Below are 12,008 nucleotides of genomic sequence, written 5' to 3' on the forward strand. Positions count from 1 at the left end.
AGCTGCCCTGTTGCTCTGTCACTCATATGTGGACAAAGAACCACCCAAACGGCCTTCCTAGTCACAAATGTTTTAGCTTCCACAGGGTCAGTTGAGTTGATCCACTTACCTGATGCCAGGGGAGGACAAAGAATTCACAAGAAAGCGTTTCCATAGTGAGCTCAGCAGCATGATGGTACTTCCTCCCATGTGTGGGTCACCCCACCTAAATTTACAGACCTCCTTATTGTTTTATATAAGGTAGGAGACATCAGACCTCCCAACACCAGAAAAGGAGAATCTGGAATAAGATCTGTGTATTAGCTTTTCATTTCTATAACAAAATACCTAAGGCAGGCTAGTTTATAAGGAAAAAAGTTTGTTTAGCTCACAGTTTTGGAGGCTAGAAGTCCAAAGAGCACAGCACAGACTTGGTAAGGCCTACTCTTGGCTAAATCACATCATGGTAGCAGCATATTTGTAGTTCTCCCTGTGTCTGTGCATCTGGTCTCTGACCTTACAAAGTCACCCCATGCAATTATGGGGCTGAACTCTAATGACCTTATTCAGCCTAACCCCATCCCAAAGGCCCCACCTGTAAATGCTATGATTGCCCTCTTAACACCATTAACGTATGACTTTAGGGACTAGAGTTGTGCATGAATCCAGAGGGACAAACCATAGCAATCTACAATTTTGCATGCTGGTGGTGATGTTTGGTGTCCAGAAGAAAACAATATCCATGAAAAGTCACTCAACATCATTAGTTATTAGGGAAACACAAGTCAAAACCACAATGCAATACTGTTTCTGATCAACTAGGATAGCTTAAATAATTTTTAATGGAAAACAAATGTGGGTGAGGATGCAAAAAAATAGGCACTCTCATACTTCGCAGGTAGAAATCTAAAATGATGCACCACAGTGGAAAATCCTGCAGAGGCTCCTCACAAAGCTAATCATAAGCTAGACTTGGTGCACAACCCTATATTCCTAGTGCTCTGGAAGACTGAGGCAAGAAGTTTGCAAAGTAGAGCGAGCCGGTGCAACTTAATCCTATCTCAAAATAAAAACTAAAACCATAAATACAAAGTTGGCTTATGCTCCACCCATACCAATGCTAAGTATAAAACACCCCCCCCCAAAAAAAAAACAGGTACTGCAACAAATACTTGCACATAAATGCTCACAGCTACACTATTCACAACAGCCAAAAGTAGGCACAATGCAATGGGTGCATAAGTGGGTAAACAACTTGTGGTACATTCACACCATGGAGTAGTCCTTGGCTCTGAAAATGAATGAAGTGCTAATGTATGCCACAACAGAGATAAACCTTGACAACATGCTAAACAAGAGACTCTAGACTTAGAAAGTCACATGCTGTATGATCTACTTACACAGACTACCCAAAATAGGTAAATCCATAGCAACACAAAGCAAATTGGTGGTTTCCGGGGGCTGCGACTGGTGGTTGGAGGGAGAGAATGGGGACTAACTGCTTCATGAGCCTGCGGGTTCATGTTCTGGCGATGAAAGTGTTTTGAAGTAGAGGTCATGGCTGGCACAATCTTGTGAACAGACCGGTCACTGAACTGTTCATGTGGCCTGGGCGGTGGCTCAGTGGAACAGTGCTTGTACATGCGTAAGGCTGTGGGTTCAATCCCCAGCACTACCCCCCAAAAGGAACGAGATGGTTAACTTTGTTACACAAATTTCGCCTCAATAAAAAAGGAAAATTAACACGTATCTAAAGCAAGTTAGAATTCACTAAGTGGGTTCTCAGAAGCCATCACCCCTGTCCAGCAGCCTGTCAGCCATTCCTTGTGCTCCTTTCACCGCCAGGGGGTTTACAAACCATGGCTTCGGTGCCCAGGAGGAAGACAGGGCAAAGAGCTGTCGAGGCAGAATTGACTCCCCCACTCAGAAGGCCAAACCCACTCCGGAGCATCGCTAACTGCCATTTAAGTTTATTAGCTGTAAAAGTAAAATACCCTGTTACACCCCAACTTTGAGCCATTGAAAAGGCTCTTCGTGACTTATGAAAACTCATAAATGTTTAAAAGTCATTCTACCTAGAAGTTTCAGCTTGGTCATTTTGAATAAATAACAGCAGAAGGAAGTAGCAGTATTCTACTCTGTTCTAATTTTAAAATGTGAATAATTAACCTTCCAGGAAAAAAAAATTTTAAGAGCAGTTCAATCCAGTAAAGCAGTTCAATCCAGCCAAGGTCCAATTTAAAAATGGACTAGGACCGCTGATATAGACAGCCATCCCTGATTCACAGTAGCAGCAATTCATGTAAAACCAGGTGCCCCTTCCACTAAACCTCTGTTGCTTTCACACCTACAGCTCTGCTCTCAGGCACTTGCGCAGAGCATAATCCTTGACTTTGGTGGGGATTTCAGTTTGTGGAAAAGGCATAAAAAACAAGGCAGTTTTCTTACACCCAACTTTGCAACCAAAAACAAAACAAAAATGCTACATAACTACAAATTTCACGTTCTAAAAATCAGTTTCTCCCAGGTAGAAATACTAACAATTAGTCGTATTTCTTAAGGTTTACATCTAGAATTAAATATATTACTGTACCCAACTGTATGAAAGCTTTTGTTTAGCAGTATTCTTTTAAGAATACAAGCCAATTGTTCAGACTGTCTTGTACCAATACTTTACTACCTAGAAGGGCAAATCCTTCCTGGACCCCTCAAGGGGAATCTAGTTGGAAAGTATCCCAAGAAAGTCCCAAGGAATTTCACTACACTACAGAGACCCCCCAGGGTATCAATATGCTTGTAACTGTCCCTGTGTACAGGGTCCCTAAAGCAAGGAGGAGGAACAGGAAAAGACAAGCAGGAGGGGAGAAGAAATTAGGACAGTACAGATGTTCCTCGCTTAACGATCTACCTATTTAATGACTATTTGGACTTAAGACCAAGGTGCACTGCTAGGACTTACAACCTGTCCTTTTTTTGTACACTTCTGTACATCTTGTTTATAGAGCCTCAGTGTCCTTTTTGTACAGTACACTTTGTTTACACAGCACTGTAAGTTTTGCTGATTGTTCCATAGAGTATTGTAGTTTTATGTTCGTTATACATTGCAGTACCCATGTAAGAGTTGTGCAAACAAAAGCAAAGGCATCGAGTTGGAGTTGTCTTTGTTCTGAATGTTGTAATGTGCACACTATCTCCAAGTCCCCATTTAGCAACCAATTCATTTACTGACGCAGTTGCAGGAACAGAACTTGGTTGTTGAATGAGGAATGTCTCTTTTCCAAAAGCCAGTAATAGTGGAGTCAGAATGTAGCAAGCTGAACAACAACTGTTTCTGTTAGCCTCTGACAGCACAAAGTAGTGACAGGAGCCTGACTTTAGAGAACAGCTGGATGGGTACAAAACCCAAGCTCATTGTGCAGAAGCTGTGTGAGAAGAATCCACCCATAAAAATAACCCTCCCTGCTTCCCCAGACTAAATGAGAAGGCAGTGCGGCACGCTAGCCAGCGGAGACAGTGCTTGTCCCCATAATCTGGAATCCAACCTGGAAGGTTGGTTACTCCTGCTGACACTGTACCAGGAAAATGGGAACACAGCCAAAGTTATCATATTTTCTTTTATTAAAAAACAAGTTAAATAAAATAGTGTCCCATGATATATATAAAACCTCACAGGAGTCCAAAATTCATGGTGCAGAAGGTACAGACAAAGGTGTGGCTGTGGTGTTCTCTTTTTCTTCATATCTCGGGGGCGATTCCAGTGAAACACGCAGCATGTGAGAGATCTCAGAAGGTGAGTGCATCCCGGAAATGGTGTAGACAAATCCGCACCCTTGCTCGCAGGCAGCGCCCTGGCTCTCAGGAGCTGAGGTCCCGCTGGAAAAAAGGACAGGGACCAAGAAGGGGAGAAGATGAAAACAGTAACACCCTTAAGCACTAGGTTCCTTTCAAAGGTTTAATGACAGGCATTTAGGAGCAGCTGCCTGGGCCTAAGGGGTAATTTCCTCCACCTTCAACTTTTTATAGATGTCTCATTCCTCACCCTTACTTTTCTTAGAGCGGATGGTAACAGTAAGACAGCCTCATGCTGGCTGTCACTCTATCACTGAAAAGGCATTAAATCAAAAGTCTAGATGCCATCCAAATAGAATGAATGTGTGTCTGTGAGTACACACACACACACACACACGCACACGCGTGCAAGCTGAGCTCCTGTCCTCTGTACAGCAGTGGCAGTTCGTTTTATGTTAGTAGACATCAATTTTAGGGTTTTGAAAACTTTGTCATTAGAGGAGAAAAAATAAAAACTTCATTACTAGAACTCTCAATGTCCCCCTTCCCCTCCACTGATGACTGCCTCACCCACTCCCTCACTACCCGCGACGTGAGTTTGTACGCCTCCTTCGTCCTCCCTGGTGCCAGTCTCCCTGCCTCATCAGATAACTGGCGCTCGACTCCTTTGCAGAAAGGGTCTCTGCACAGCTGCACCTGCTCCAGGACCTCAAGGAAAGACAGATGTGCCCTGGGCCCTGGCTCTAAGTCCCACACACCGTGGCCCGCTCTGAGGGGAGAGGGGGACAGAGAGCTCCTGGCTCCACAGGGTGCGCCCTGGAGGTAAGGAAGCGGCATACGGGCCTTAGACATGAAGAACCTGTCCCCAGAAGTGGTCACCAGGCCTGTGGATCTCACTCCTCTTGCTCTCAAAACAGCACCATTCCCTGGTCAGGAAAGCCGATCTCACTGGTCCTGCCCACCCCTGCTCCTTTGTCCTGAGACGGATCCCAGCAGTGCTTCCCTCCCATCTTCTCCCCTGGCTTCCCCTCTGGGAAGATGTCCCCAGGGCCTTCTCCAGCATTGCTTCCCCAGAGCCACATACCTGGGGCCTGCACAAGCCCTCCCCTGCCTGGCCCACCTGCCTCCCCCAACAGCCTGCACACTGGTATCCCCAACATCTCCGGCACCTCCGCTCTTTCATAAGACCCAGCCCTGTGCAGTCTCCATCTAAGGTCCCCCCTCACTGTCCCTCCACCCCCAGCCAGCCCAGCATCCTCCCAGCCTCCAGCAAGCAGGTCTTTCCCAGTTGGGCACGTCCCCACTCCCCATAGCTCACCCTGAAGAGCTCTCCTCCCTCCTCATTCTCGGCATCAGCTTGTAGGCTTTCCTCACACTGCCCCAGCCTCACAACGTCTCAGGCCTGCCCCATTTGAGCAGGGTGGGGTGTGGACCTCAGCCTTCTCCTTGGTTAATGTGCAAAGGCTCAGAAATGACTGTCGGGAGGGAGGGGACCAGCTGGGACAGGTCTGGCGTGCCCTGACTTTAGCCAGTCACTTGCGTCCTCCATTCACCAAAATTTTCTGTACCAGCTGGGGAGTCCTGAACATCCCCACAGTCTAAAGCGGTGTACCCCACCATGGCAGGGTCCCTGAGCCCGTGCTGCAGGGCTGTCTGACTGATGGGCTGTGAGACATTTTGAGGGCCACACCTGCGAGGAGTGCACAAAGACACTGGAAAAGGAGTCCTATTTCCCCAGCTTAGGGGGCTGGGGATTTAGCTTAGCGGCACAGTGCCTGCATGGCAGCGCAAGGTTGGGAGTTCGATTCCCGGTACTGGAAAAAAACTGAGGAAAAAAAAAAAAAAAACAGTGTAACCACGCTGGCATTGTTAACTTAGTCCTGCCCAAAGTTTCCTGATATGTACTGTTAATGTCAAGGCAACAATCTGAACTCACACCAGCAAACAGGATACTGAATAGCCTAATACGGATGTACCATAGCCTTACAGCTATCTGGGCCTGAGTTCAAGCTTAGACCTGAAAAGGTCACACAAGCCCACCCTGAAGTCCCAGTGGAGAGTCTTACCCATGGTTGAAAAGGCTGTCATAGGGAGGTGGGCTGTCAGCGGGAAGCAAGTTGTTGGCCCCAGAACTTAGACTGCCTGCAGATGCCGAAGACTCAGGAAAGTACGGTGGTGGAGGGGGTGGGAATATTATCACCGAGTCACCTGGGAAAACACAGTATTTGGTTAAAGACAGGGGTAACAACTGGAGGGAAATCACCTGGAGCAAAGTAAACTGATTCTAACATTAGTTCCATCTCTATTCCAATAAGCATCCAAACAGCTGCGGTTCACACCAGAATTAAAAGTAGGCCTACCCGGTTTCTATGTAAAGCAGAACGGGTTCCTGGGCCTGGGACGAGGCTGGAGAGGGGAAGGGAAGGGGGTTTTCTGTTTGAGACGATGGAAACATCCTGCCAAAGGACAGGGATGACCGCTGTGTGGCACTGTGAATGTATTTAATGCCGCTGAGTCCTACACTTGAAAATGGTTACATGGAAAATGGTATGTTATGTATATTTTACTGCAAATTTTAAAAAGTGAATGCGTATTTCAGAGCCCAAGGGCTCCCCATCACAGTAGGGATGAGGCCTCGCTTTCCGGGCAAATGTGTATTAAAGCACTTGTGCGCTGCTTGCTAACACGCTCTCACCTTTCGAAGGAAATGTTTACTGCTGGCACAGCTCCCCTCGTGCGCACCTGATGGTTTTAATTAAAAGCCAGTTGCTGGGAAAAGGGTCAGTTCCACAAACATAGTTCCAGCCTCTGAACATGACAACAAGCCACACTCTGCCAGCCAGTGGTATCCACCGAAACTTACTCACACTACACAGATGAAGGTCAAACGCAAAGCAAAACCGGGTCTTTGTATTTCTGTTGCCACCTATGACACATCCTTGTGTTTTCAGGAGAAACTAGGGACCCAGATCTAACTCGTACTTCCATTCTAGTATGTTGGGATTCCATGCACTGCACCGGAGTCGTCCAGAACATTCTAGGTGTGCAGCGGCCCCACTACTGCAGGTTCAAGGAAGGCCTCTGCTACGCTGGCCACACCAGGAAGAATGGTAGGGGACAGAGAGCTTTATTTCCCTGTGGGGAGAAGACTGGTTGGTACCGGTGGCAAATTTGACAGGATTCTTTAAAGACACAGGTGTTCCATTTGTCAGGGACCAACCCAGCATGGACCTGAACAGCTCTCTGACCTCTCTGGGCCCCAGGTTCCACAGCTGTCACCAGCGCAGAACAGTGCCTGCCTCGGAGCACACAGGGAAGCACTACACTCCCCCTGGCTGTCTCTAGCCTGAAGCCTCAATCGTCTCCACAGATAACCCAGCCTTCCAGAAAATGCATTAACTCCAGCTCTCCTCATAGTCTGCAAGGAAATGGCAATTACAGCTTAAAATAAAGCTCTCTAATCTCAACTTGATAAAGCCCAAGGGCTCTGCTGGGACTCTCCTTTAAGCTGCTAGAAGGTCTCTGTAGGTCAGAGGAACCAGAGCTGCTGCAAGTTCACTTTAATTACACAAGACAGAATACAGGATGTGTGAAACTAGCCTCTAGGGCAGGCCATCACCTGTCAAAAACAAACAAGGAAGTGCTGGAGTGGCCCTGTTATCTCCAAGGGCAGCTATCCCTCGGCCCAATCCACAGGTGTTCACACCTTGCGGTCTCCTCTCCCCCAGGCTTCCCTTTTTACCATCCGCTTCAGAACCTGTGTGCTCTGAGCGGTGACACCACCCACCTCTGAGGGAGGCAGGAGGTCTCATACACCTGCTGGGCACGTCCGCTGTGGAGAGAGGACCCAAACACAGGAACTCTCTCCCACAACCCCTACAGGGAGAAGGGCGACAGTGGTGCTGTTTTCCAGATGTGGAGGGACACAAAGGGTTAAATGGAAAAGGTTCCGAATCCAGCCAGATGCAGGACACTGACACCTGCCCCACACCAGCCTGCTCTGCTCCCTTCCTGCACCAAATTCCAGCTACCAGGCGGGAGGCTGGGTTGCTAGCAAACCCAAGGGCTTCCTCCAAAGCTCCAACAGGTGAGCACCCCAGGAATGCACTGCTTTTCTCCCCCCCCCCCGTGCTCCCCCAGAGGGCTGAGGGAGAACATCTGCAGCACCGGGGGAGCCTTTTCCTCCTGTAATAAGCACTCAGCACGCCTGGGGAAGGATGCATTATAATCACGCCCCAGTGCCAGGGGAGGGTGCTGTGCATGGCTGCACTGGGTGCTGTCCACCCCCTGACTTTGGATGCTGCTCCGCCCTTGCTTGGCGACCTTGGGCCAGTTATTTGCTGTCTCCATCCCTCCCTCTCTTCACATCCAGCCTGAGGTACTAAGTCGGCCTCACTGGTCTACTGTAGATGTGACTAGTTTGGCACAGGGGGCCCGTGAAAACACCTGGAGGCGTTTGGCCCAGGAACAGACCCTCTGTAATGAAGATTTCTGCTGTCCCCATAAACATAAATGCATGAGGAAGTAAACCCGAGCGTCTGCTCTGACTCAAATCCAAGTGCCCTCCCCTCCAAGGCAGCCGCCACACCAGGCCAGCAGTGGCCCCTTCCCTCCATGCGGCAGTCAGCAGAAAGCCCCCGCCCAGGAACACATCACCTGTGACACTTCTCTGGACCTTCTACCACTGCTGCCCTGAGTCCTTTTAACCCAGCTTTTTTAATGCCAAGGCTGTGACAGCAGAGCTTTAGCCTTTCAATGAAGTAGATGAAGCTTCCCTGGGGGTGATGTCAAAGCCAGCCCTGGAGCTGGGGCAGGGCCTCTGGGAAACGGTAATCCACCCCTTCTGCAGGATACACAGGAATTTCCAGGCATTCCAGAGAAGAAAGAAGTGCTGAGGCACCTCACCTCAGTCTGGGCCACTGCTTCCAAACCTTCCCAACCCCACAGCCAAGGATGAAGTTACAGAAAATGAAGAACAGACTGGAAAGCAATGGAGAGGCCCCCATCCCCCCAAACCACTTGAAGACTGACTGACTTGGGACAGACTTGGACTCCAAGGACACTCATGCTGGAAAGAAATCAAAAAATTCAACGCTTATTTTCACAGACACATAAACTAAGGCAAGAGAGGTTAAGGATTTACCAGGGACGGTGAGCCAGGGATGGCCAGCATTGTCCCACAACAGAGTGCCACAGGCTTCAGTGTGAGCATGACAGGGAAATAGGGGTCACGCGGAGTGACAGAAGGCGCCAAGGCTGTGCTCATGGTTCTTCTCACTTCCCCCCTCCCAGTTTGCCTGTGACCTCACTCAAAGTCACTACTTACATGTCCCATTCCTTTTGTTAAATAACTGGGTTGCTGGGAGGAAATGACGTGCACAGAGATTCCCGTGGGGCTTCCTGGGACAACAGCACTATGTGTGCATGAAGGGTGTGGGGGGCACATGGGAGAGAGGAAGGGAGACAGAATACCTAGACCAGACCCGAGCCCAGCCCAGGGAAGGCCTGAAGCAACAGCTGCGCTGATATGAGCAAGTGGAAGAGTGAGTGCCACTCACCTACAGTGACCTGGACAGGCTCCGTGCCGGGGGTGTGTCCCTCTTCACTTTCAGAGGCATCCTGGCTTGTGCTCAAGTTGTTTTTCTTCTTTACATGGGCAACCACAAAGAAACACAGTCCCACTAGCACAACCAAAGGCCCCATGATCTGCAGGGAAAGGAGCCCACAGATCTGGGGTTCAGCATTGCTAGTGTCCGTCTCGTTCACCAGGTCCTGTGTCCAGCTTGAGCTACATCCAGGGACCCAAATGCCCAGGATGCTGATGAGCAGGCCACTTGTCAAGAACAGAAACCCAAAAATCAGGCACTGGGCAAACTGGCGGCTCTCTCCACAGAGGAAAGCTTGGTCAGAGCTGGCCTGGTCACCTCGCCATCTTCCTGCCAGCAGCTGAAGTCGCGCCCTGGAGCGGGCCAGGATCACAGCACCAAGCCCGACCACGGCACATGAGGGCCCAGCAATCTTCAGCACCATGCTGCAGTTGGGGAGAGGTTCGTGTTGGCAGGCTTGGTACCCAAAGACGGAGAGCAGGACTCCCACACACAGCAGGACGGCGCCGAAGACAAAGAGGAAGAAAACAAGCTTGCTGGCCCGCCTGTCCCACTGGTCCCCATCTGGCTCAGCAATGGCTGTGGAAGACATGACCAGAAAACGCTCCTTCCCCGAGGCGAGATGGGATGGGTTTCCTTCCCTCCAATGGGCTTCAGAGCTCTGCAAACAGAAACAAACGCCTCACTTAGGCAGGCACACGTGTTTCTGACCAGCCCAGTTCTTTTGCTGGCCATCTCAGTAATCACCCTACGATGAAATCATACACTGCAGAACAATGACCTGGTTTCTGAGTCAGAAGCACTGGCATTTAGAAACTTCTAAATGCGTAATTTTATGGAGATACTCAAAAAAGAGGAAATTTCAATTACCATGCGCCTGAGATAAAAGTATTGTAAAAAACAAAATAAAATAAAACTGGGCATGGCTTTTCCTGTTCAGGATTCTGACAAACTCACTTTCTCCAGGCAAAAATAAAACAATAGGGAAAGAAGGAAGAACCACAGGGGTTACTGTTTTGCCAAGCCCCATACTATATCGAAGCTGCTCTGAGCATTTCAGAGTCAGTAAATTTCTGTTCAGTTCCATTTCCTGCTTTAGACTTCTGCCGCTTTTCATTCCAGGCATTATTCTAAGGCTCCATCCACAGAAGACCCAAGTCAAGCAGTTTCAACGGAAGGGAAAGACAGTTCAAAAACACAGTATGCTTTTAAGTTAATTATATTAAAAATGTGATTTCCAGGCTCACACTGGGGCTGCCTGGACCCCAAACTCTCTCTCACTCTCCCCCTCCCTCTCCCCCTCTCCCTCTCCCCACACCTCTAGTGGCCCAGCTGCTAGGGCCCGGGATGACCCCAGAAAGCCAGTGGAGCCCCATCTCCAAGACAGCAAGCAGCTTAAAGCAGGTGATCCCTACTCTCCGACCTCCACGGTGCCTCCCACCTCCCCAGAGAGGTCACAGGACACCAGATGCAAAGCACTGAAAAGCAGCAGAACTTGACCCGGGAAGAGTACAAGTTGAACCAACTGGGAACGCCCGTTCCACAGAATCACCAGAGCCCTGTGCTGCAAGGGTGTTACATTTATATTCATCAAATAGTCAAGATCTATCTAGTTTACACAGCCCTGACTCTGTCTATCATCCAGTTATTGTAGATCTTTTAAGTGGGGCGCTCACAAAGACACACCAACTTGCGTAAAAAAAAAAAAACTTTTGAAAATATTTGTGCCTCCCCAGTCCACCATCACACACTGAGGAGATCAAGACTGAGCGCTAAGACCAAGACCATCTTGACAAACCAATACCGCGTGAGAGGAGGAAGGAAGGAAAGTCAGAGGAGGTAAAAAAGGCAGACAAGTGATCTTATCCCAGGAAGTACTTTTCCGGGAAAAGGGATGATAGAATCAGAAGGAAGTCAGGGAAAAAGGGAAATATAGGAGATAAATAAGCTTTCGCCTCACACTTGGAAAAGCCACGTTTTATGAAGATGCTATTAAGCTGAAGAAAGACTCAAAGTACTGCACTACTGTAAAAACTTTTCCCCCCTGAATCCTACACCCCTTTTGCTGGTTTGGGAGGTAAGGGTGATTCTCGGCTTCAAAGTCCTATCTGAAATTCACCGTATTCCTGGTATCTTAACTTTGCAGTGAGACATCAGACTTCAACTGTAGGAAGGCACAAACACTAATAAAATAAGTAGATGTCCAAATTGGATTCGTCCCTTCTTTTCCCTGGTCTATCGGAAAGAACACCTGACCCAAAGTGTTATGGGGTGGGGGCACCACCACCTCAAGCACTCACAAACGGACACACTGAGACAGCCACACTAATAGAAAATTAAACCGTGCACGAATACCCATCTAAACTTAATTTCCCCAAAGCCAAATTCCCCTCGCCAGAGCCACATTTTCAAAAGACATTCTAAATCAACAGCATCTCTCCAGGTCCAAAGTTCTGGTGGGTTTGGCGAGCCTGGTAAAGACAGACAAGGATCTTTAGCAGGGAAGAGTTCTGCGGTTTGGGGGCAGCCCCGCGGGGCTGGAAGCGCGTTCCCCGGACGCAGGCGGGGCGCAGGGCCCCAGGCACCCCAGCACCCCGCCGCCCCGGGCGCAGAAACCGCGGGCCGCGGCCGCTT

At 49.0% G+C, this 12,008-nt stretch overlaps 1 protein-coding gene across 1 annotated transcript in view; it reads right to left on the minus strand.

Moving 5' to 3' along the window:
• Positions 1-3,579: 3,579 nt before the first annotated feature.
• The window catches only part of Tmem171 (transmembrane protein 171), a 9,240-nt gene continuing 811 nt past the window's right edge, over positions 3,580-12,008 (minus strand). The window contains exons 2-4 of the mRNA XM_005386075.2: positions 9,327-10,035; positions 5,835-5,976; positions 3,580-3,852 (exon numbers count right to left, since the gene is read on the minus strand). Of these exons, the coding sequence (XP_005386132.2) occupies positions 3,663-3,852; positions 5,835-5,976; positions 9,327-10,035 (1,041 nt within the window). The 3' untranslated portion in view covers positions 3,580-3,662. The remainder of the gene's footprint in view (positions 3,853-5,834; positions 5,977-9,326; positions 10,036-12,008) is intronic.

This window comes from Chinchilla lanigera, unplaced genomic scaffold (assembly GCF_000276665.1).
Source record: "Chinchilla lanigera isolate Chin_1 unplaced genomic scaffold, ChiLan1.0 scaffold00024, whole genome shotgun sequence".
Taxonomy (NCBI): domain Eukaryota; kingdom Metazoa; phylum Chordata; class Mammalia; order Rodentia; family Chinchillidae; genus Chinchilla; species Chinchilla lanigera.